The 26,024-nt window shown below is 42.9% G+C and overlaps 2 protein-coding genes and 1 non-coding gene across 3 annotated transcripts in view; 1 reads left to right on the top strand and 2 right to left on the bottom strand.

The window, feature by feature from the left end:
- Nucleotides 1–5,976: 5,976 nt before the first annotated feature.
- Nucleotides 5,977–24,480, bottom strand: RANBP1 (RAN binding protein 1). Its single transcript, XM_075832585.1, has 6 exons — nt 24,295–24,480; nt 12,139–12,275; nt 10,726–10,883; nt 8,235–8,363; nt 7,876–7,941; nt 5,977–6,528 (listed from the first exon to the last, which is right to left on the bottom strand). Exons 1-6 carry the CDS (start codon nt 24,307–24,309, stop codon nt 6,404–6,406), a joined length of 630 nt encoding a protein of 209 aa, XP_075688700.1. The 5' UTR covers nt 24,310–24,480; the 3' UTR covers nt 5,977–6,403.
- On the bottom strand, nt 7,726–7,850 carry LOC142722937 (small nucleolar RNA SNORA77). The gene has a single exon (XR_012875200.1). It is a non-coding gene; the product is annotated as a small nucleolar RNA SNORA77 (small nucleolar RNA).
- The window catches only part of TRMT2A (tRNA methyltransferase 2A), a 39,882-nt gene continuing 37,813 nt past the window's right edge, over nt 23,956–26,024 (top strand). The window contains exon 1 of the mRNA XM_075832574.1: nt 23,956–24,777. The gene's annotated coding sequence lies outside the window, so the exon portion shown is untranslated. The remainder of the gene's footprint in view (nt 24,778–26,024) is intronic.

Here is a 26,024-nt window from a genome sequence, read left to right as displayed (position 1 = left end):
CATCTCCTTTCACGTTCTTCCACTTCTCCCGTGCATGGGGATACCAAATATGTGTGCCTTATTCGCTGTGCGGGCATGTGCCAGGGCTTGGCATAAAAGGAGGCTTTTTGGTCCAGGAATTTTGCATTTGATTTTATAGCCGCATACTGTTTTCTGGGGGGTGTAATGCTGCTGAAACATTAGAATCACCCCATAAATGACTTCATTCACACAAGTAGACCCCACAAGGTTTCCTTCAAGGGGTTTATCATATTTTTAGACAGTCCAGTTTTCTTCTGAAAGTTTCTTGAATAAGATGGAACAAAATAAAATTACCTTTTTTTTTTAACAATTGCGCCAGTTTATGCTAGCTTTTTCACACACAAAATGGACCACGGACAAAATTCATCGCATTTCACATTCTTCCACTTCTCCCGTGCATGGGGATACCAAATATGTGTGCTTTATTCACGGGCATGTGCCAGGGCTTGGCATAAAAGGAGGCTTTTTGGCCTTTTCGGTCCAGGAATTCTGCACTTGATTTTATAGCAGCATACTGTTTTCTGGGGGGCCTAATGCTGCTGAAACATTAGAAACACCCCATAAATGACTTCATTCACACAAGTAGACCCCACAAGGTTTCCTTCAAGGGGTTTATCATATTTTTAGACAGTCCCGTTTTCTTCTGAAAGTTTCTTGAATAAGATGGATCAAAATAAAATTAGCAATTTTTTAGCAAATGCGTCAGTTTATACCAGCATTTTTCACACACGGTATAGACCACGGTCAAAATTAATCTCCGTTCACATTCTGCCACTTCTCCCGTGCATGGGGATACCAAATATGTGGCCTTATTTATCACATAGAGATGTAGGAGGGCGGACGATAGAAGAAGATTATTTCACAAATCGCTTTTTTTCAAAGCTGGTTTTACAAAACTCAACAGAGTTTCTATAACACTTCCAAAATATCTGCTCTTGAAGCAGAAATCCCAAAATATTCATCTAGCGGTATAATGGGAATTTATTTTTTGGGGTTTTCTAAAATAAGAAATTTCAGGTTAATGCAAATGGAGCTCTCCAGCAGATGAACTTTAGAAAACATCAAACATGACATCCACCCCCCACCCATTCCCTCCCTCACCCTTGGAGTAAAATCAGGGGAAAAATAAAAACGTAATGTAGGGCAAATATATTTTCAACAAATTAACTAAAATCTAATAATTCAGAACAGTGTGGTATTTTTTAAAACATGGCTCAATGCACAGGCCTGGTTGCGAGGGACATGAGGGACAGAAATATCGGGAATCTTTGCGGTGCCCGTCTTTTCTGCAGACGCGGCACTTTTTCTGGGGGTTGCTTCTGGTTGCTGTTGGGGGAATCCGACTGACGAAGTGTCTTTCAGTCAGTCGCGTGACATCCTCAGACTGGGGGCATTCTCGGGTGTCCTGAACATCAAAAATGAGGCCTTCAATAATTTTCTCCTGGAAATCCAGGTATGTGTCTCTGCCTCTGTTTTTTTTATAGAGCACAAATGAGTTGTGGATGGCCACCTGTAACAAATAAATGGCCACCTTTTTGTACCAGGTTTTAGTTTTGCGTTTTACTAAATAGGGCTGTAAAACCTGGTCGCTTAAATCCACCCCCCCCATGTACTTGTTATATTCGGACACGCTCACTGGTTTGTGCTTGTCCGATGTTGCCCCTCTTTCCCTCACTGCCACTGTTCCTGCGGTATGAATCGTGCTTAGCACATACACATCTTTGCGATCCCTGAACTTGACCGCCAGCAATTCCTCAGATGCATAAGCACAGGAGTCCCCCTTTACCATGCGCTTCCCCACTAATTGCTGTGGAAAACCAATTCTGTTTTTGCGCATGGTACCACATGCCCCAGTCCTTGCAGCATGCAAATGCCTAAACAGGGGCACACTGGAATAAAAATTATCACAGTACAGGTGGTACCCCTTGTGAAGCAGAGGCTGCATTATCTCCCACACGATCTTACTGCTGGTGGAAAGATCAGGGGGGCATCCAGGAACATTTATTGTGCGGTCCCGCCCTTCATAAATCCTGAAGGCGGTGGTATATCCTGACCCGCTTTCACACAATTTGTAGAGCTTAACGCCATATCTTGCCCTTTTTGAAGGTAGATATTGGCGAAAGCTAAGTCTGCCATGGAAGTTGAGGAGGGATTCGTCCACACTTACATTCTGCTCAGGGGTGTAGAGTTGCAGAAATAAATTATTCAGGGAATTTATTAGCGGTCTTATTTTGAACAACCGATCCCGGTTTGCATCGGTACTTGGGGGGGCCTGTGCGTTGTCATTGAAGTGGAGGAACCTCATTATTGTCTCATAACGAGACCTGGGCATTACTGCAGAATATACTGGGGTGGCTTGGGCGGGTCTTGTTGACCAGTAAGACCTAATGGAGGGCTTTTTGACAATACCCATATTTAGGGTGAGCCCCAAAAATTTTTTTAATTCCTGCAAATTGGTGGGCGTCCAATCTCTGGCATGGGTGGATGAAGGTTTCTGCCTTATATATTGCGTGGCATATAAATTTGTTTCGTGGACAATCTGATTTAGGATGTCGTCCGTTATAAATAAATGGAAGTAATCCATTTGGACAAAATTTGTATTGTCCACGGTTATGCCAGGAGTGGCCGTAAATCCGTGGATTCTAGGCCCAAAAGATGGGGCAGGTGCCCATACAAGAGCCTGGACTGGAGGGACCAGGCTGTCCCGTGCTACAGCGCTACTTGGCCCTGCACTTTCATGTTCTGCAGTTTCGACTGCATCAGGGACAACGTCCCATGAAGATGAACCTGAAGTGACGCTGTCATCGTCACTACCTAAAACAGGTTCCATCTCGGACGCCATCTCTGATGCGGTCTCCGACTCAGACCACAGCATGGCGTATGCCTCCTCGGCGCTAAACAACTTCCTCGCCATAACGTAACTAACACTAACACTAACTAAACAAATTTTTTTTTTTTTTTATAAAACACACAAACTAACTGCTATATATATCTACACTACCGCTAACAAAAAAATAAACCGCTATTGCTATATATATTATATATATGTGGATATATATATAATTATATACTCCCTACCTGCCTATTCTAATAGAATAAAAGAAAGAAAGGTAGATAGATAGAAAAAAAGATAGATGGATAGATAGATTGTATAGATAGATAGAAATCTATCTATACAGAGAATGTTTTAGTGTAACTGTATTTTTTTTCACTGTATTCTTCTGGCAGCAATTCTCCCGAGTCTCTTCTTCTCCTCAAACTGAAACAATGTTTGAGGAGAAGAAAAGAGGCAGGAGATTTACTGCCAGAAAAGTCAAAATAAAACAAATGTGGTCGCTGTGATAGGTTTTCACAGCGACCACATGATCAGGGACCATCAGATTGGTCCCTGATACTCTGCCCAGTGCCCAGAGCTGTTGGTAACAGCGAGGGCACAGGGCTGTGTGCACGCGATCGCGTGCACACTGTTTTCTATGCAGAAATGCATGTGATCGCTGTGATTGGTTGTCACAGCGATCACATGTTCAGGGGCCAAAAGATTGACCCCTGACATTCTGCCCAGTGCCCATGGCTGTTAGCAACAGCCAGGGCATAGAGCTGTGTGCACGCGATCGCGCGTGCACAGTCTCTGAAGTGCGGCCGTATATATACTATACGCCGGACTTTAGAGACCCTGGCCGCTGGCCGTATATTTACGGCCAGCGGTCGGGAACCTGTTAAAGGGGTTTTAAAGGGGTTGTACCATGGATAGAATTGATCATCTATTCACAAGATAGGTGATAAACGTATGACTGTTGCAGGTACTACCGCGAGGGTCCAGTCCCGTCCCCCCATAAGAAAGGAGCGGTGAACATGCGTGCGCACTACAGCTTTGTTCATCATCCATGGGACGGAGAGCCGTGCACTAATATATTTCCAGCAGTCCCATACAGAATGAAGAGCCGTAGTGCGCATGCACGTCTAGCGCTGTCCCCAGTCTCATGATCACCAGAGGTCCCAGCAGTCAGACCCACAGGGATTATACATTTATCACCTATCCTGTGAATAGGTGATACATTATTTTTGTGGGACAGTTTTAAAATAGTGTAAAAATTAAGATACCATAGATCATAATGTAAAATAGTTTTTTTTCTTCCAAAATATGTATCAGTATGTAGCTACAAGGAGCTTCTGACATACGCAGTCAAGAAATACATTAAACAGTAGATATATTGTTTTTATTCCAGCGAGACTATAAGGACTGAGGAAATAACTTTTCTAACTCAATATGTAACTAAAACATAACTAAGTGCAGTTTACCCACTTTGAAATAATAATAAAAAAACCTGTCCATATGTGGCCTTGTACAAAAGTGCAACACGTCTACTTCAAGAGGGCCAACAGTATTTGGAAATCATTCTTTCTACAAGGTAAGCAAAATCTCAACCCCCAAAGAATTTTGATAAAGCAGCGTTAAAGAGGCTCTGTCACCAGATTTTGCAACCCCTATCTGCTATTGCAGCAGATAGGCGCTGCAATGTAGATAAGAGTAACGTTTTTATTTTAAAAAAACGAGCATTTTTGGCCAAGTTATGACCATTTTTGTAGTTATGCAAATGAGGCTTGCAAAAGTCCAAGTGGGTGTGTTTAAAAGTAAAAGTCCAAGTGGGCGTGTATTATGTGCGTACATCGGCGCGTTTTTAATACTTTCACTAGCTGGGCGCTCTGATGAGAAGTAACATCCTCTTCTCTTCAGAACGCCCAGCTTGTGACAGTGCAGATCTGTGACGTCACTCACAGGTCCTGCATCGTGACGGCCACATCGGCACCAGAGGCTACAGTTGATTCTGCAGCAGCATCAGCGTTTGCAGGTAAGATCGACTTACCTGCAAACGCTGATGCTGCTGCAGAATCAACTGTAGCCTCTGGTGCCGATGTGGCCGTCACGATGCAGGACCTGTGAGTGACGTCACAGATCTGCACTGCCAGAAGCTGGGCGTTCTGAAGAGAAGAGGATGTTACTTCTCATCAGAGCGCCCAGCTAGTGAAAGTATTAAAAACGCCCCGATGTACGCACATAATACACGCCCACTTGGACTTTTACTTTTAAACACACCCACTTGGACTTTTGCAAGCCTCATTTGCATAACTACAAAAATGGTCATAACTTGGCCAAAAATGCTCGTTTTTTTAAAATAAAAACGTTACTGTAATCTACATTGCAGCGCCTATCTGCTGCAATAGCAGATAGGGGTTGCAAAATCTGGTGACAGAGCCTCTTTAAGCATTCAGCTGCTTAACACTAATGCCCATGTCAGACTCCATAAAGGCAGAGTACAGTTCTCAACAATGACTTCAGGGGCAGCAACTACTGTATGTGATTCCCCTTTCCAAAAGTCTGTTCTGCAAGGTCAATGTTGGGTCAGCAACTTACACAAGGAGAGGCTTCAGATTCTAGTCCTGGCACCAGTGGTGCTAGCAGGCGAAACGAATAAAGGGCTGGAGGTGCCCAGCACAGAAATGAACTGGCAAGGAAGAAATTTTTTTTGCCACAAAACAATGGCTTTATAAAAGTGACAGATGCTCAAATTCTTCTTACAGCAGCTACTGCATAAAACGCTTGAGGTAACAACCACTCGTATGCCAGGTACACGCAGCTACAATACTGCCACGGAAAAGCAGCAAACGTGCCACAATTGAGGCTCAAAGACCCCTGAAACAAAATACAAATCTTGTAGGGATTCTAAGCAAAAGTTACTAGTTATGTAACAGAAAAGATAGTGCTTCCAAGATACAATGCATACATCAGTTCATCAGAGGGAAGACAACGGATTTCTGGTAAAAGACCATGCATCCTTTGGCGATTTAGTACGAGCATAAAATCCACAAAAGCTGATGTGGAGAGACTAAAAAGGTTTTTGTTTTTTTAAGCATCCAGACTAATAAAAGAGGATTTATGAAAACTCACCAGATGTATTCATTCTCAGTTCAAATTTATTCAATTAAACAGTCATCCTAGCAGGGTCAACACAAAAATAACCCACTAAATCCTTTCCAATGAAACAACCTCTCTCAGGAAATGTGGTGTTGGACTGTATTATATGGCCACTTGCAAAGGACCACACCCATGGACATTCCTAGCCTAGATAGAACCATTACAGATTGCAGTACATTTTCAATCTGGTTTTGTTACTTTGGATGACTATAAATAAGTGTTTCCACTATGGAAAAAGAAAGTGAACACAGTACATTTTCATGACTGGGGAATGGATTTGTTTCTGAAGAAATCATCTGAAGGACAAAAGCTTAGAAAAAAAAACAACAACCTGAATGTTTAAACTCAGTTTTTTTTCCTTAGTTAGAAGTCCCTTGTAAAAAATAAAAGAACAAGGCTCTAGCTGACTTATTGCTTCTCTTCTGTTTTTTCTTGCTTGGTATCCTCTTTATCTTGAACCTCGCTTTCCTCCTTTACAGAGAGTTCTTCTAATTTCTTAGCCATTTTATCAGGACTATCATTTTCGGTCACATCTGCCAAGGGAAAAAAAACCTCATAATTATCGCCATCAATAAGGTATCTTTGCAAAGCACTGAAAATGAAAGACCCAGCAGTAAGGATAGAAACATGCCGTAGCAAGTCTTCAAATGCAAGCTAAAACAAACCTTACCACTTCTCCCAATCTGGCCACATAGTAGTGCCTACAAAATAATCAGCACTGCCCACATTCGTTACCCCTACAGCAGGGCTCATTCAAGTGTAGAAGTACAATGTGACTATTCTACAACACATCTGTCTCCATGGGTACAACGTGCCTATTCTACAACACATCTGTCTCCATGGGTACAACGTGCCTATTCTACAACACATCTGTCTCCATGGGTACAACGTGCCTATTCTACAACACATCTGTCTCCATGGGTACAACGTGCCTATTCTACAACACATCTGTCTCCATGGTCATGAACTGCTCCCTACTCCACTAGCAGCAACCAGCGGGAAAAAATGATATGTTGAAATCCAACATGCCTGATCTTTCCCTTGCAAATTCACATGTTTTTGCTGTGGATTCACTGCCTAGTTCACCTTTCCACATTGAAAAGGGTGAAATCCGCAACATCATGAGCATGCTCGGATTTCTGTGGGGAAAATGTTCTACAGCACGTGGATGAGATTTGCTCAAAGGTTGGAAAACCCGCAGCTTTGCCGTCCTATGTGGACCAAGACTGAGGAAGTCCTCCCACTTACATAAGATCATTGGCCAATCTTGTTGAAACCGGCGGGTTCCAGACAATTTTTCTCTGATGTTTACAGCCAACTTAAAGCTAGACCAATTGTGAGGGTATAAAACCGTAGAGCACTTTGTCTTATGGTCATTCATCAAGTCACCACGATTAGTATCCCTGTGTGCATAGTAGCAGAAAAACATATACCAACATTCACTGGAAACTGGCCAAGACTGAAACTTTACCCAATACCAAACACAAAGGTGCAGCTGCACTCTGTGGGCGCTAAGATATATGCAAACCTTTAAAACATGTATTTAAAATTTTATTACTGCTATATTTACTTTACTTATAAAGTGGGAGGTTCTCCGCTCACATTTTGAGCAAATTGTAACGGTTTAATATTGGATTCCAGACACCGCAGAATTGAACCTGTCCATTCTTTTCACTTTGTTAGGAGGTGCTGACTTTGTGAATGATACATATCCCAGACATTACCATTTTATTAATATTCCATCAAACACAACTTTTCTACAGTAAAGAAAGTGTTCAGATGACCATGGTGTTTATATAGCAGACAGAAAAAGCGCTGTAACTGGAGTTTGCAGTTGAGCCCAAAGTAAGTCTGCAACAAAAAGGGAATCATTTTTTTACCTATAGCTTCTTTTTCCTTTACTTCATTTCTGCATTCTTCAAATTTTGCCTTGAACTTCTGAGCATCTTATTAAAAGAGAGAGAAAAGAAAATAAGCAGATGTGCTTTTATTGAAGCAGGTCCACAAGCACAGGTGGTTTTCTGAAACCAGAATTACTGGAGGGGGGAAAAAAACAAACCAAACGCATGTCTGCGAAAGCATAAGCAAAACAGCTGCTATGAACGCAGGACAGGTCCTCAGTACAGAAGCACAAGACTCACCCAACTACAATAGTGTGGGAACAATTTCTTTCATTGTGATGCCAAGTGCAGAATAGTTTCCACACATTGTACTTATACAAAAAATGTGTAATACTCACTCTCTGCATTTAAAAACCGAATGGCCAGTAGTTCAGGTTTTGGCGCTTCATCTGCATAATCCGCATATGTATTCCAGACCCATGCTCGGTCACTACCTGCATTTGGTTTCAGTTCCATCGATGGTGTCACTAGAAGAAAATACTTTATTTCATCTGTTTAAAGTCTGCAATTGTCAACTACTATAGTTTTGGGTTCACTAAAATCAGGAGTTAGAACTAGAACTTTTTTATGGCCCAAGAAATAAGAATTTTCATAAAGGCACAAATAAAATGTTTAGGGGCACTGGCTGCCAGGCTCCTGTTCAGACATGCCCTCGATACTTACACCAAGAATACACAGAATGCCAAAATAAGGTTATGTTCACACAGATTTTTTGAAGGCAGATTTTGACCTGCCTGCACTCTTGCCTGCTGTATTTTTCGGTCGCGGTCATTGAGTGCCACGGGCAAATAACTGTGCAAAAACCGCTCTCTGCCTCCCATTGATGTCAATTGGAAGTCAGAGACAAATGCACCTGAAGACTTTCGTCCCACGAGCGGGAAAAAAAACCACCTCCACCTCCCATTGAAATCAATGGAAGGAGTTTTCGGACGCTTTTTGGCGCGGGTTTGAGTTAAAACCAGCGCCAAAAATAAACCGAACATACCCTAATAAATCAGGTTGGTATATCATGGATAAATATGACAAAAGATTATACTTCATGCCCAGTAGCATGAACCCCAATTTAGTGTAGGTAGTCACACGATACGTATTACGTGCAATTCTGCCGCGCCTATTTGCTTATGGAAAACCGCAGAGTAATACAGTACCAGCATGGACAATGAGATTCCAGGTAATCTCACGTCCACACTGCGGTATTTTTTGGGACGTAAATTGACCCGTGGTGCATATTTTCAAAACTGCAGCAAGTCCATTTATCCTGTGATTCCGCTTGCGAATTCTATCCCTGTAGTTTTACAGAAATGGGCAGCAAAACCAGATGCTTGAAAACGCTGCGATTTCCGCATAAATGCCTGCCCTGAAAACGCACCTTCAGGTGTTTTTTCCCTTCGAATTTCTGCCGGTTTCTCTGCATATTTTCCGCAGCAAGATACGCAACATGTGCATGTAGCCTAAGGCCTGGTTCCCAAGGAATAGATACACTGAGTAATAGATTACACAGTGTCCAACCTGGAACCCGCAGAACAGTCCGTTCAAGAAATCGCACCACATTGTCGTTCATACTTACCCCCTCCCTCCTCCATCAGCTCCGGCCTCCCTGGATGATGTTGCAGGCCATGTGACCCTTCAGCCTGTGATTGGCTGCAGCGGTCACATGGGACGAAGAGTCATACCAGGAGGCCTGACTGCTGGAAGGAGGAAGGTGTTCTGGGTAAGTAGGATTTTCTTTTTTCATCCGGCGTCGTGATTTTTGTCAACGCTTTCCTTTCTATTGCGGATTTTGCACCCCCACTCAATTCAATGGGGAAACGCAACGGAAAATCAACAAAAACGCAGCATAAATGGACATGCTACTGAACTAAATTCTGCACCACAGGTCAAGTTATTACAGTTTACGCTGCATTTTTTCCGCAGCGTGGGCATGAGATTTATTAAGTCTCACCCACTTTGCTGATACGGTAAACGCAGTGGAATATCCGCATACAATCCCACACCATTTACGATGGGTTTTCGGACGATAGACATTGATGCCACATTTCTTAAATATGCAATCAGTGAACTGGCGGGGCTCCAACTGTTGGAATTGTCAACAATGCATACAAAGGCGGCTGCCGCAACATCAGCCTCTCCTGCTTAGTCAGGAGAAGAACGGTGTCTGGTATTGCACCACCGAGGTAAGCACAGAGTCAGCAGTAGGGGGGGGGGGGGGGGGGGGGATGTAGCCAATCCAAGTTATACCCTTGACATTTGTCGAATGGCAATCATTGAAAATACCCCTTAAATGAGTAAATATTTTATAAGACCAGTTTAATTTAGTATGTACCAAGAAACCTAAGAATGTCACATTGCCCATCCTCCTCTAAGGACATGTGTACACCAAGCATATAAGTTATGGTCTTTCCAGGCAGAATGCACAACTAAGTACAATGCATATGAAATGAATTTCGCAAAATCCAATACACGCAGCAGAAAAAAAAACGTTTGTACAGATTAGAGGACATGCGTCAAATTTTTTGATCCACAGCATGCTTGGACAGATTTATATTTTGGATGTGCTGCACATTTGACCTATTGCGAAGTCCAGTTGTCTAAACGCCCTATCTTAGCTTAAGCATTGAATACAGGAACACAGCTAAAGGGATTTTCCCACAAACACATGTATCCCCTATTCACAGAATAGGGGATACACGTTTGATCGCTGGGAGCCCCAGCGGTCATACCCCCAGCGATCACACATGTATCTCCAATCCTGTGGATAAGGGATACGTGTATTGTGGGAAACCCCCTTTAAAGATCAACATTTTAATGGCAACAGTCGTTATTGCTTACCACAATGGTTAGCGCAGATTTTCAGTGTCTTATCTCTCCTCATCAAAAGTCGGATTGTTCCTTTCTCTTTGTGTTTGAGTAGTTTAACATCCCCAGTGCCTCGTTCTTTCCATTCTGGCGGGTCATTTTCAGACGCAAATCGAAACAACTTTGCTCTCCTGTAGAGATTAATTTATTTTTTTAAACTGCTTATATTTCAATACCATTACAGTTATACCAACAAAACGCTAGCATTTGCACTGCAAATGACAACGGAAATTAACTATCTTGTCGCAGCAGTTCCTGCATGCATTTCAAAGTGGGGATAGTAAAAAAAAAAAAAAAAAATATTTCAACTATCTGCCAGCAAGAAGTCCGTCTGCATCTAGGATTTCTTTTAATGTCATTAATAGTGTCGACCAAGACAAAAAGCAGCTCACCAGAATGCATTATGAGAAGCAGATATAGTTGGGTGAAGATATTACACATTGCTTTGGATTTTGGGCTCAACATCTGGGACTTAAAGAGGCTCTGTCACCAGATTTTGCAACCCCTATCTGCTATTGCATGTGATCCGCGCTGCAATGTAGATTACAGTAACGTTTTTATTTTTAAAAAACGAGCATTTTTGGCCAAGTTATGACCATTTTCGTATTTATGCAAATGAGGCTTGCAAAAGTACAACTGGGCGTGTATTATGTGTGTTACATCTGGGCGTGTTTACTTCTTTTACTAGCTGGGCGTTCTGACGAGAAGTATCATCCACTTCTCTTCAGAACGCCCAGCTTCTGGCAGTGCAGACATACAGCGTGTTCTCGAGAGATCACGCTGTGACGTCACTCACTTCCTGCCCCAGGTCCTGCATCGTGTCGGACCAGCGAGGACACATCGGCACCAGAGGCTACATTTGATTCTGCAGCAGCATCGGCGTTTGCAGGTAAGTCGATGTAGCTACTTACCTGCAAACGCTGATGCTGCTGCAGAATCAACTGTAGCCTCTGGTGCCGACACGATGCAGGACCTGGGGCAGGAAGTGAGTGACGTCACAGCGTGATCTCTCGAACACGCTGTGTCTGCACTGCCAGAAGCTGGGCGTTCTGAAGAGAAGTGGATGATACTTCTCGTCAGAACGCCCAGCTAGTAAAAGTAGTAAACACGCCCCGATGTACACACATAATACACGCCCACTTGGACTTTTACTTTTAAACACGCCCTCTTGGACTTTTGCAAGCCTCATTTGCATAAATACAAAAATGGTCATAACTTGGCCAAAAATGCTCGTTTTTTAAAAATAAAAACGTTACTGTAATCTACATTGCAGCGCCGATCTGCTGCAATAGCAGATAGGGGTTGCAAAATCTGGTGACAGAGCCTCTAAGTTAACTAGATCCACATTCACTTGTGAGCAGTCTACAATTAAACATCTAAACGTACATTTTAAATAACTCTTCTTCATCTTCCTCAAGTGTCCTAATCTCTTGCTCCGGCAATGACACAATGGGTTCGAAATGAGGATCGTGATTAGTTTCATCTGTGTTTTCAACAGGGGTTTCATTCTCCACTTTGGGGTCCTGAAATAAGGAAAAACTGCCATTTAGCCACCTAGGCAGGAGAAATACAATTTTACAATACAGAAAGATTACATTTAAAAGAATATGTATAGATATAAATGCAATGACCTGATCAAACAGAAGCACAAACATTCGTTTAAAGGGGGTTTTCCGGGCCAATTACACAAGCCCAATTAGTCTAGCGCATCAAAGGGAAGGCACTTTTCTATTTACTTCCGGTCACGAAACATTGCTGATTCTAAGATTGCGGTGTGGGTCATGAAAGGATGTCCCCTTTGGTTTTCCTGGCTTCCGCTAACATCTCATCTGTTCCTCTGCTCATGCCCCCTTCCAGCCAGCTTAGTGTATGGATAGGCATAGCGGATGTCATGTACAAGACTGGATGAAATTGCCTAGGGACACTGAAGATGCATGGGTGAAATACACTTTTCCCCCACACATCAGTTTAACACTTTCCCGTCGTAAACAACTTTCAGATTTTCATTTTCGTTTTTTCCTCCCCACATTCCAGAAGCCATAACTTTTTTATTTTTCCGTCGATATAGTACTATGAGGGCTTGATTTTTGCGGGACGAGTTGTGGTTTTTCGTAGCACCATTTATTTTGCCGTATAATGTACTAGGAAACAGGAAAAAATTTGTGGGGTAGAAAATGAAAAACAAACAGCGATTCCTCCATGGTTTTTTGCGCGCCGTTTTTACGTAATTCACTGTGCAATTAAAACAACATGTTAACTTTATTCTGTGGGTCAATACGATGACGGAGATACCAAATATATATAGTTTTTTCTATATTTTACATGTAAAAAAGAAAAATTTATTTTGCGTCGCCAAATTCCGAGAGCCACAACTTTTTTATTTTTCCGTCGATTAAGCGGTATGAGGGCTTATTTTTTAATACCATTTTGGTGTAAATGCGACAGTTTGATCACTTTTTATTTCATTTTTTTGTGGGAGATTAGGTGACCAAAAAATAGACTTGCCGGAGGCAAGGCTTAATAGGTGTACAAAGATGGCGGACCTGGGGGCGTTCATTAAGCCGCCAGGCAGCCATAGCAACCATCCCCCCCCCCCGCAATTGCTTTGCGGGGGCGCGATGAGCTGTTAGAGGGGGTCGCCCCCCTCTTTCTGACGATTTAAATGCTGCGGTCAGCATGCTGTGTGATTTCTTCTGGTAAAACGACAGACACCCACGGAAAGCTTTAACTCCTTAACGCCGAAGGACGGATATATCCGTCCTCAGCAGCTGCTAGTTCGCGCAGGACGGATATATCCGTCCTGTGATGGCGTGGGTACTGTCACTGTACCCACGCGATCAGCAGCAGGAGCACGGCTGTTATACTCAGCCTGGCTCCTGCTGCAACTGCCGGAATCGAAGCGCGCTTCGATTCCGGCAGTTTAACCCATTAAATGCCGCTGTCAATAGTGACAGCGGCATCTAATGTGTTTGACAGAGGGAGGGAGCTCCCTCTGTCACCTGATCGGCGCCCCCGCAAACAAATCGCGGGTCGCCGTCGGGTTTCCATGGCAGCCGGGGTTCCTACAAAGACCCCCAGGTCTGCCTTCAGCATCTGCCTGTTAGGCGATGCCGGAGGCATGACCTAACCGGTTGCCTGTCAGTTTTACACTGACAGGCACTAATGCTTTGGTATACTAAGTATACCAAAGCATTATATATGCGATCGGCACATCGCATAGTGAAGTCCCCTGATGGGACTTAAAAAAATAAAATAAAATGTCAATCAGTTAAATAAAGTTTGTAGAAAAAAAAATAATAATAATAATTACAGTGAAAATCAAATAAAACTACTTTTTTTGCCCAAAAAGTGGTTTTATTCAGTAAAAGTGTCAAAACAAAATCACACATACACATATATGGTATTCCCGTGATCGTAACAACTTGACCAATAAAATGAACACATTAATTAAACCGCCGGATGAACGGCGTCCAAAAAAACCGCAAAAAACAACGGCAAAATTCTCTTTTCTCCCATTCCCCCCATAAAAAATAAAATAAAAGTTAATCTATAAGTCCTATGTACTCCAAAATAGTACTAATGAAAACTACACATTGGCCCGCAAAAATCAAGCCCACATACGGCCACATCGACGGAAAAATAAAAAAATGACGGCTCTTTGAACGCGGCGATGCAAGTAATTTTTTTCTAAAAGGGTTTTTATTGTGCAAACGTAGGAAAAACATAAAACCTTTACATATTTGGTATCCCCGTAATAGTGCCGACCCATAGAATAAAGTGAACATGTTATTTACGCTGTATAGTACACAGCGTAAATTTATAACGTGAAAATTAATGCTGGAATAACTGCTTATTTTCAATTCTCTCCTAAAATAAAGTTAATAAAAGTTAATCAATATATTATAAGCATCTAAAAATGGTGCAATTACAAAATACAACTCGTCCCGCAAAAAACAAGCCCTTATACGGCTATGTCGACGGAATAAAAAAAAAAGTTACGACTCTTGGAATGCAACGTGAAAAAACAAAAAATAATCCTTGGTCATTAACGTGCAAAATGGCCCGGTCATTAAGGGGTTAAATATGTGTTTGCGTTGGGTGCCATTAGTGTCGGTGATGCAACGGCTCCCGCACTTGCTTTTCTGTTTCTATGACGGAACAGGACAGAAAAATAGCGTAGATATGAGCCTTATAGCCAGGATCAAGGAGAGAGGGTTTCGGAAACTCCATTCTCACAATTGGTGGGGATCCCAATCACCTATCCTTTTTATAGGTAATAACTACATTCTGGGACAATTTAAAGGCTACAACACCTTTGAATTTTTACTTTTATTTTTTTTTATATAAAATTGTCCATCAGTGTGATTGGTGCAACTTTTTATTACAGATTATTTTTACTTTTTGACACACGCAGTATCCACCTGTAATCGATCACATCCAAGTTAAAAACTTCGATCTGATCGATAAGAGCTCCATCCTGCGTATCCCCTTACACTAAACCCGTCAGTCCCGCGGACCTGGCAGATACAGGTTTCAGCGCATTATACAGCTGCTGTGTATACAGGACACAAAGCAGCTGTATCTCAAAAAGTAAATATACATTTTTAATAAGTACTTTGACAGTTGCACCAATAACAGATAAACAAAAACCAATGAAAAAAAAATGAATTAGAATATCAAAAAGTTACATTTCATTAATTCAATTCAAAAAGTGAAACTTATATTCTAGATTCATTACACACAGAGTGATCTATTTCCAGCATTTTTTACTTTTAATGTTGATGATTATGGCTAACAGTTAAAGGGAAGGTGTCATGATTTTATTTATTATATTGCTTTTAATATAATATTAATTGAATCACTGGAATAGGACTAGAGTTTCGTTTAACCGGTTAAGGACTAGGCTGTTTTACAGCTAAATGACCAGAGCAAATGTCACAATTTTGCTATGCGCTTCTTTAGATGACTATAACTCAGCAGGTGAATAAAGTTCATCTTTGAATTTTACACTCTTTTTAAAGGACAGATAGGGCTTTGTTTTAGTGGCATTTGTCAGTATATATAATTATTATTTTTTTCTCTAAAGTGGGCAAAATTGGAAAAAAATGCAAGAATTTAACAATTGCGTCGGTTTATGCTAGCATTTTTCACACACGGTATGGACCACGGACAAAATTAATCTCCTTTCACATTCTTCCACTTCTCCCGTGCATGGGGATACCAAATATGTGAGCCTTATTCACTGTGCGGGCATGTGCCAGGGCTTGGCATAAAAGGAGGCTTTTTGGCCTTTTCGGTCCAGGAATTTTGCATTTGATTTTATAGCCGTATACTGTTTTCTGGGGGGCCTAATGCTGCTGAAACATTAGAAACACCCCATAAATGACTTCGTTCACACAAGTAGACCCCACAAGGTTTCCTTCAAGGGGTTTATCATATTTTTAGCAAGTCCAGTTTTCTTCTGAAAGTTTCTTGAATAAGATGGAACAAAATAAAATTAGCTTTTTTTTTTAACAATTGCGTCGGTTTATGCTAGCTTTTTCACACACAAAATGGACCACGGACAAAATTCATCGCATTTCACATTCTTCCTCTTCTCCCGTGCATGGGGATACCAAATATGTGTGCTTTATTCATGGGCATGTGCCAGGGCTTGGCATAAAAAGAGGCTTTTTGGCCTTTTCGGTCCAGGAATTCTGCACTTGATTTTATAGCCGCATACTGTTTTCTGGGGGGTGTAATGCTGCTGAAACATTGGAAACACCCCATAAATGACTTCGTTCACACAAGTAGACCCCACAAGGTTTCCTTCAAGGGGTTTATCATATTTTTAGCAAGTCCAGTTTTCTTCTGAAAGTTTCTTGAATAAGATGGAACAAAATAAAATCAGCACTTTTTTAGCAAATGCGTCAGTTTATGCCAGTATTTTTCACACACGGTATAGACCACGGCCAAAATTCATCTCCTTTCACGTTCTTCCACTTCTCCCGTGCATGGGATACCAAATATGTGTGCCTTATTCACTGTGCGGGCATGTGCCAGGGCTTGGCATAAAAGGAGGCTTTTTGGCCTTTTCGGTCCAGGAATTCTGCACTTGACTTTAGAGCCGCATACTGTTTTCTGGGGGGCCTAATGCTGCTGAAAGATTAGAATCACCCCATAAATGACTTCATTCACGCAAGCAGACCCCACAAGGTTTTCTTCAAGGGGTTTATCATATTTTTAGACAGTCCAGTTTTCTTCTGAAAGTTTCTTGAATAAGATGGAACAAAATAAAATTAGCAATTTTTTAGCAAATGCGTCAGTTTATACCAGCATTTTTCACACACGGTATAGACCACGGTCAAAATTAATCTCCGTTCACATTCTGCCACTTCTCCCGTGCACGGGGATACCAAATATGTGGCCTTATTTATCACATAGAGATGTAGGAGGGCGGACGATAGAAGAAGATTATTTCACATATCGCTTTTTTTCAAAGCTGGTTTTACAAAACTCAACAGAGTTTCTATAACACTTCCAAAATATCTGCTCGTCCACACTTACATTCTGCTCAGGGGTGTAGAGTTGCAGAAATAAATTATTCAGGGAATTTATTAGCGGTCTTATTTTGAACAACCGATCCCGGTTTGCATCGGTACTTGGGGGGGCCTGTGCGTTGTCATTGAAGTGGAGGAACCTCATTATTGTCTCATAACGAGACCTGGGCATTACTGCAGAATATACTGGGGTGGCTTGGGCGGGTCTTGTTGACCAGTAAGACCTAATGGAGGGCTTTTTGACAATACCCATATTTAGGGTGAGCCCCAAATTTTTTTTTAATTCCTGCAAATTGGTGGGCGTCCAATCTCTGGCATGGGTGGATGAAGGTTTCTGCCTTATATATTGCGTGGCATATAAATTTGTTTCGTGGACAATCTGATTTAGGATGTCGTCCGTTATAAATAAATGGAAGTAATCCATTTGGACAAAATTTGTATTGTCCACGGTTATGCCAGGAGTGGCAGTAAATCCGTGGATTCTAGGCCCAAAAGATGGGGCAGGTGCCCATACAAGAGCCTGGACTGGAGGGACCAGGCTGTCCCGTGCTACAGCGCTACTTGGCCCTGCGCTTTCATGTTCTGCAGTTTCGACTGCATCAGGGACAACGTCCCCTGAAGATGAACCTGAAGTGACGCTGTCATCGTCACTACCTAAAACAGGTTCCATCTCGAACGCCATCTCTGATGCGGTCTCCGACTCAGACCACAGCATGGTGTATGCCTCCTCGGCGCTAAACAACTTCCTCGCCATAACGTAACTAACACTAACACTAACTAAACAAATTTTATTTTTTTATTTTTTTTATAAAACACACAAACTAAGGCCCCATGCACACGACCGTGCCCGCAATTGCTGTCCGCGATCGCGGGCACGGCCGGCCGCTGACTGACAGCCGCATTTTCGGGCCGTGCTCCCATACAAAGTATGGGAGCACGGCCCGCAAAATGCGAAAGAACGGACATGTTCCATAATTCCCGGAACATTTCCACGGCACTGACACCCTTCCGTAGTGCTACTGAAAGGTGTCAGCGTTCAATGAAAGTGAATGGCTCAGTTTTTGCGGACCGCAGTTGCGGTCCGCAAAAACGGAGGTTTTTTGCTGTCGTGTGCATGGGGCCTAACTGCTATATATATCTACACTACCGCTAACAAAAAAATAAACCGCTATTGCTATATATATTATATATATGTGGATATATATATAATTATATACTCCCTACCTGCCTATTCTAATAGAATAAAAGAAAGAAAGGTAGATAGATAGAAAAAAAGATAGATGGATAGATTGTATAGATAGAAATCTATCTATACAGAGAATGTTTTATAGTGTAACTGTTTGTTTTTTTTTCACTGTAATCTTCTGGCAGCAATTCTCCCGAGTCTCTTTTTCTCCTCAAACTGAAACAATATTTGAGGAGAAGAAAAGAGGCAGGAGATTTACTGCCAGAAAACTCAAAATAAAACAAATGTGGTCGCTGTGATTTTCACAGCGACCACATGTTCAGGGACCATCAGATTGGTCCCTGATACTCTGCCCAGTGCCCAGAGCTGTTGGTAACAGCGAGGGCACAGGGCTGTGTGCACGCGATCGCGGGCACAGGGCTGTGTGCACGCGATCGCGTGCACACTGTTTTATAAGCAGAAATGCATGTGATCGCTGTGATTGGTTGTCACAGCGACCACATGTTCAGGGACCATCAGATTGGTCCCTGATACTCTGCCCAGTGCCCAGAGCTGTTGGTAACAGCGAGGGCACAGGGCTGTGTGCACGCGATCGCGTGCACACTGTTTTCTAAGCAGAAATGCATGTGATCGCTGTGATTGGTTGTCACAGCGATCACATGTTCAGGGGCCAAAAGATTGACCCCTGACATTCTGCCCAGTGCCCATGGCTGTTAGCAACAGCCAGGGCATAGAGCTGTGTGCACGCGATCGCGCGTGCACAGTCTCTGAAGTGCGGCCGTATATATACTATACGCCGGACTTTAGAGACCCTGACCGCTGGCCGTATATTTACGGCCAGCGGTCGGGAACCTGTTAAAATGTAACTTTTACTTGTAACATATTTAAAAAGTGTGTAAAACAAATGACACACCAGGACAAGACTGTTTACAAAAACATCTTCCTTATTGTACAGGAGATGTAGTGCTCAATGCAAAAAAAAAAGTCAATTCAATATTGGTGATATTATCATTTCTTTGCAGAGTTAAAGAAAATGCTCCAAATTGTTGCAAAACGTGTGAGTGATCTATTTCCCAGGAGGATAAATATAAATCTCTGTGGGGTAATGACCCATCCTACCCGTTCCGTAGTGTGTTAAAGTCCTGTTCCGTTCTTATGGCTGGGGACTGGGAAGCCTCACTTGTTTCTTTTATATGATTTTAGGCAATCAATCATTGTTTTCTCCCGACGCGTTTCCTTATGGCCAGAATTCCTCAGGGGAGATAAGGCCAGATAACCTCCTTGACAGGGGGCACAAATGAAGTTGGAGCTGTATTGAAGTTTCAATCTTCTGCAGTGGCAGAGATTCCTCATAGCACTTGTTTCCTCGTGCTGGAGTAAACGCTGGTTCCGGCGTGTGACGTCCTCCGTAATATAATATTAACAATTTTTATTTAATTGTGTTCTCATCTTTTACTTTTTAATGTATTTTTACTTCTCTAAGGGGGCTGCCATTTTTTTTTCATCTCTGTATGTGTCGATTAACGACACATACAGAGATGGAATATGGCACATACAGAGATGGAATATGGCACATACAACCCCATAGAGAATGCGAACGGGAGCCGTTCCATTCTCAGAAGCGTACGCCGTCCCACACATGCGCCGCTCCCACAGAGCGAAATCCGGCGCCATTTTCATGTGGACCGGAAGCCGCTGGTGGACAGTAAGATGACAACTTCCGGCCCTATGTCCAACGAAGCGAAGGTGCAAGGAATAGAAGCGTAGACCAGCGGAGGCAGGAGCAGGTAATTTATGTTCGTGTATATTATGTTCGTGTATTACTGTCTGCTGAGCCCTGTATCTAATCCTCCTACACTGTGAAGTCGCTCAGAAAATGGCGGTACACAGTGTAGGAGGTTTGAAGACATTGAAACCATTCCTTCTCCTGGCACTAGAGGAAAGTGTGTCCACCCCAAATTTGCAGCATACATCAATGAGGTTGCTTTACCACAGTGACCATGCTGCAATTTTGGGAACTGCTCCCTCTAGTTGCCAGCACATGGAAAGGTTATAAATTAGAATCTAATTTATATTTCCTGACTTATGAAAAAAATTAAAACAAATGTGGAATCACTCAAATACTAATTATTTTACTGAAAAAAATAAATTCTAGTGACACATTCCCTTTAACGAAAACCAAAAATGTAGTCTCAGAAAATTAGACGATTGGGTAAAAGTTCAAGATTGTAGACTCATGGTGTCACACTAATCAGCGAATCAACACAAAACACCTGCAAAGGTTTCCCAAGCCTTTAAAATGGTCCATTCAGTCCCGTTCAGTTGGCTACACAATCATGGGGAAGACGGCTGACTTGACAGCCCAGAATACAGTCATTGAAGGTAAGCCACAAAAGGACATTGCTAAAGAAGCTGACTGTTCAGAGTGCTGTATCTAAGCATAATAATGGAAAGTTGAGAGGAAGGAGAAAGTGCACAAGCAACAAGGATTGTCAAGAAAAGGCCATTCAACAATCTGGGGGAAATTCACAAGGAGTGGACTGCAGCTGGAGTCAGTGCTTCAAGAGCCACCACACACAGACTTATCCAGGACATGGGCTACAACTGTCGCATTCCTTTTGTCAAGCCTCTCATGACCCAGAGACATTAGAAGCTTCTTACCTGGGCTAAGGAGAAAAAGGACTGGTCTGTTGCGCAGTGGTCCAAAGTCCTGTTTTCAGATGGAAGTAAATTTTGCATTTCATTTGGAAACCAAGGTCCCAGAGTCTGGAGGAAGAGCGGAGAGGCATCAATCCAAGTGTCTTGCGGTCCAGTGTGAAGTTTCCAGTCATTGATAGTTTGGGGAGCCATGTAATCTGCTGGTGTCGGCCCACTGTGTTATATCAAGTCCAGAGTCAGCGCAGCCGTCTACCAGGAAATTTTCGAGCACTTCATGCTTCCCTCTGCTGACAAGCTTTATGGAGATGCTGATTTCATTTTCCAGCAGGGCTTGGCACCTGCCCACACTGCCAAAAGTACCAATACCTGGTGTAATAACCACAGTATCAGTGTGCTTGATTGGTCAGCAAACTCGCCTGACCTAAACCCCATAGAGAATCTATTGTCAAGAGGAAGACGAGACACCAGACCCAACAATGCAGACGAGCTGAAGGCCACTATCAAAGCAACCTGGGCTTCCATAACACCTCAGCAGTGCCACAGGCTGATCGCCTCCATGCCACGGCACATTGATGGAGTAATTCATGCAGAAGGAGCCCCGACCAAGTATTGAGGGCATATACTGTACATACTTTTCAGCAGGCCTAGATTTCGGTTTTTAAAAATATTGTTGGAAATTGTGCTTTTGAATATATCTCAGAAAATTAGAATATTAAAAGGTGTGCAAATAAAGAGACTAAAGTGATATAGCAAGTCCTTACATATAAAGCCAGAGCGCTGCTGGAGGCTGGGGAATCAGTTTATATTGAGAACAGGAGCTTCTTCAGGGACCTGTATACAGTAAAAATAAAATCACCACCACCTGGTGTCCGAAGCAGCAGCTCATCCTGGAACATGTAGAGAACAGTACATATAGCACTGTAATGCAGAGGCGCTACTAGACAGCCGATCAGTACATGGACATAATACCGTGCCCACTGATTGGCTTTACTTTCCCCATGTGATGGTCTGATTCAGAGTCATTTTGCCAGTGAAATGCCCACGCACACTGGCAAGGTCTGCAACATTGATGTGGTTTCAGATTACGATGGCCAAAGGGAAAACCCAAAAAATTGATCGCCGGGGTGCTTTTTTTTACATGAGAAATAAGTTATTGCCTACATTGCTCTTGCCGCACTAGTGTTTTTCATCAAATTTGATGATATGCCCCAAGACATAATCACGGAGAGGCCAGCAGTGACTGTCCTCTGATGATATGGCATCCTTATGGACAGTATCCCACAATGGAAGCAGAAGAATTGAGCAGAAGTTCAAATACATTAAAGTTTATCATCTTCTTGAATATGGGAGAGTTCCAGGGTTTCCCCCTGTAAAGGCAGGGGCTTCTATCAGAGCATTACGTTACCTGTGCCAACAATAAACCGCTCAGCTGACTGGTCAGGAACCTTGTCCTGGCTGGCTCAATGGTAGCCTTCTCTGAGTGCTTGGTCAGGTGACACGGCTCAGCCAATCAGCTGCCAGGGATGCAGTGTTTTACAATTCTTTATCCTCCTGTGTGGTAGCAGTTGGTGGCATTGTACATAATAGATCAGTCAGAGTCAACAAATAGTTACACTTAATCGTGATGAAGTTTACAAAAAAAGAAAAAACCATTGCTAACGTGAATCGGGGGGGTGCAGTGGCATGCGTTATTCACAAACTCGCAAATTTTGGACTGAATTGATGCGTACATCACGCATGTGCAACGTGGTTAACGCACCCATTGACAAGGGACCCTCCGAGCCATAGGCTTGGGGGACACATGGTCGCACGAACCCCAAAAATATGTTTTTATTGGTATTTAAGTCTGTTATGTAGTATGGTTTTGTGTGGTTGTATTTTTCGACCTCCTTCCCCTCTTTTCCAAATGTAGTGGAATGGTACTTACCTTATTGGACGTCCCCTATGTAAGCTGTACAAGTGGTACGAGCGGGTTCCAGTTGTTTCTATCTCCAGTCAGATGTTTCCTGGTGAACAGCTGATTGGACAAGGTCAGCTGTGCTGTTGGCACCAGCAGGTTTCAGAATATTCTATCGCCAGACAGTTATCCTAGGTACAGCGGATTGGTTATCGGAATTTCAGAAAAGGAGGGAATCTGTACTATAAAGGAGTGCGTGTCTTCGTGGTCAAGCAGTCTGGAGCCGTTTGGACCGTCGCCCAACCACTCTCCCTTATATCTGAATTTCCCTCCAGTCACGATGTTTGTTAGAGGGATTTTGTCACCCAGCTAATGCTGGGCGGACTTATTTTATTTTAAAAGCTGGATTTTTTTTATTGGTTCATTCATTAAAATGTATGGTTATTTATATATTTGAAGTATTATGGACTTTATATTACCCTTAATAAACATCGTGACCTTTATTATCCAATAATTCTATGGTCTGTGTTTTTTGATGTAGTTTATTTTGTGGGTCCGTGTGCTGTGCGGTTTCAACGCACAGCACACTGACAAGATTAACGCTCGTGTGAATGGCGCCTAAGAGCTTCCTGAGATACTATTAATACTGCAGACGTTTTTGGACTTTAAGTCAGGAATCCTAATAGAATTAATGTAGCTTAAAACGGCTGATAACAGGGAACAATAGCTGGCAGGCAAATGGACACACAATAAGACTCCAGAAAAGTTTGAGGCGGCAAGTTGTTCCGGCCATAACAGATACGGGTAATATCTGCAACGAGAATGATGCGGTCCTGTCCCAGACACAAGCTGCGACAAATACTAAAAATAACTGCCACAACCGCCGTACGCTATGAGGAATAACTGAGGCGTCACTGACGGGGGGGCCCTATGGCGCACACCGATAGGGTACCACTGTATGCCCACACCAGCCACGCTGGATGCATCGTAGATGCTCTTGGCGCGCCCATCAGCCTCTAATCACCGACTACGAGCTGCCGCCATAACACGGCTCCTCGATGTACAATCCCACCGACCGACACTGATCCTGTTAACTATACATCAGTGGCTTCTCGCTCGCCCATGGCGAGAAGTTACACTGGAGCTCTATCTGAGGCCCCCGCCCCGACACTGGCCGGCCGGCCCACACATCGGTCTCCTAGTTAACACAGCGATTTACTGGCGAACACATTGTGGAAACATCCCGGCGACGTTATATCTACCTTGGTGTCGGCCATCAGGTGGAGGATGGATGCGGATTACGCGGCACGGTTCTGGATAGCAGGATGAAGCTCTTGGTCCGCGATTTCGCGCTGTTTTTCCTCCCTCCCACTAGCAACACGTAAAGGCGTACGTCACGCCGCAACCTCCTGTACTAGTAGATTGCGGAATGTCACGACGTGCCTTTACCAATATGGCAGCCAGGGGGACTTCACAATGACGTCACATCCGCTTCAAATGCGGTTTTTATTTGCTGTTTGGCATGTTAAAATGAAAAGACAAACAAACACTCGGGGTCTGTACGATAAATTCACCGCATTGTTTACAATTGATAACTAAAATGGTGTAACTTTAGTTCATGTGTTCTCGGAAGTTGGCAGCTTCCGATAACGTGACGCGGTATCAGAGTTCATTTCCTCTGACGTCATTAACATGGCTGCCTCCATGTAAGAGCCCCATGCATTGCAGAGTGTGAACTAGAAGAGGTAATGTGTGGCTGGCCGATGTGTAGTTCTTTAGTACGATAACTCTTACCAAGCTATTTTCATGAAAACGGAAACATCTAGTGCGTGCTTAATGCTATTATTTGCCGTATAAGTGATAAATGTGCGGTCTACAGTTTGTATTATCAAATGGGTTCTATGTTGGTGATTGTGTTCCATGAGTAGGGGTGCAGAAAGGCTCTCTAAATACCAGTTACCTCCACTCCTGGCTTTGGCTGAACAACTGCATATGAGATTCCAGCCTTATGCCACTTTCACACAGCAGTATTTCATATCGCTATTTGTAAGCCAAAACAGCTTCTATTCACTTCTAATAATAATCTTTATTTATATAGCGCCAACTTCTGCATGTCTATAAGTGGGGGATAAGTTTATAGGCATACAAGTATATCTCCAATCCACAGTACCGTAGTGCTAATCTTTGGGATCACTACTGCAGTAGGGTGTTTGTTAAGTTGTGGTCATTAAAGAGGCTCTGTCACCACATTATAAGTGCCCTATCGCCTACATAAGGAGATGGGCGCTGTAATGTAGGTGACAGCAGTGCTTTTTATTTAGAAAAAACGATCTATTTTTACCAGGTAAACGATTTTAGCTTTATGCTAATTGATTTCTTCCAACTGGGCGTATTTTTACTTTAGACCAAGTGGGCGTTGTACAGGGGAGTGTATGACTTTGACCAATCAGCGTCATGCACTCCTCTCCATTCATTTAGTAAGCGCATAGTGACACTTCGTTGTTCACTATGTGCTGTCTTATGCTGACACATTAACGTTACTGAAGTGTTTAGACAGTTAATAGACATTCCTTCCAGACAGGACGGGATGTCTATTTACAATCCCCACACTTCGGTAAAGTTTCTGGTATTTACAGCAGAGCAAGCGTAATCTCGTGAGATCACACTGTAAATGACAGGTTACAGGGAGATTACGCTTTGCTCTGCTGTAAGTACCACAGAAACGTTAGCGAAGTGTCGGGATTGTGAATAGACATCCCGTGGAATGTCTAAACACTTCAGTAACGTTAATCTGTTTGTATAAGGCTGGGTTCACACGAGCACATTAACGTCCGTAATGGACGGACGTATTTCGGCCGGAAGTCCCGGACCGAACTCAGTGCAGGGAGCCGGGCTCCTAGCATCATAGTTATGTACGATGCTAGGAGTCCCTGCCTCTCCATGGAACTACTGTCCCGTACTGAAAACATGATTACAGTACGGGACAGTAGTC

The sequence above is a fragment of the Rhinoderma darwinii genome, chromosome 1 (genome assembly GCF_050947455.1).
Source record: "Rhinoderma darwinii isolate aRhiDar2 chromosome 1, aRhiDar2.hap1, whole genome shotgun sequence".
Taxonomy (NCBI): Eukaryota; Metazoa; Chordata; class Amphibia; order Anura; family Rhinodermatidae; genus Rhinoderma; species Rhinoderma darwinii.
Note: the sequence above shows the minus strand (reverse complement) of the source record. Positions and strands in the feature narration are given on the sequence as shown.

Excerpts from the sequence above, each read along its gene's own strand:
- RANBP1 (XM_075832585.1), bottom strand. Across the intron at positions 10,884-12,138 it reads GAAGAAGAGTTATTTAAAAT|GAGAGCAAAGTTGTTTCGAT; the intron begins GTACGTTTAGAT and ends TAATCTCTACAG. Across the intron at positions 8,364-10,725 it reads AATCTGCGCTAACCATTGTG|TGACACCATCGATGGAACTG; the intron begins GTAAGCAATAAC and ends ATTTTCTTCTAG.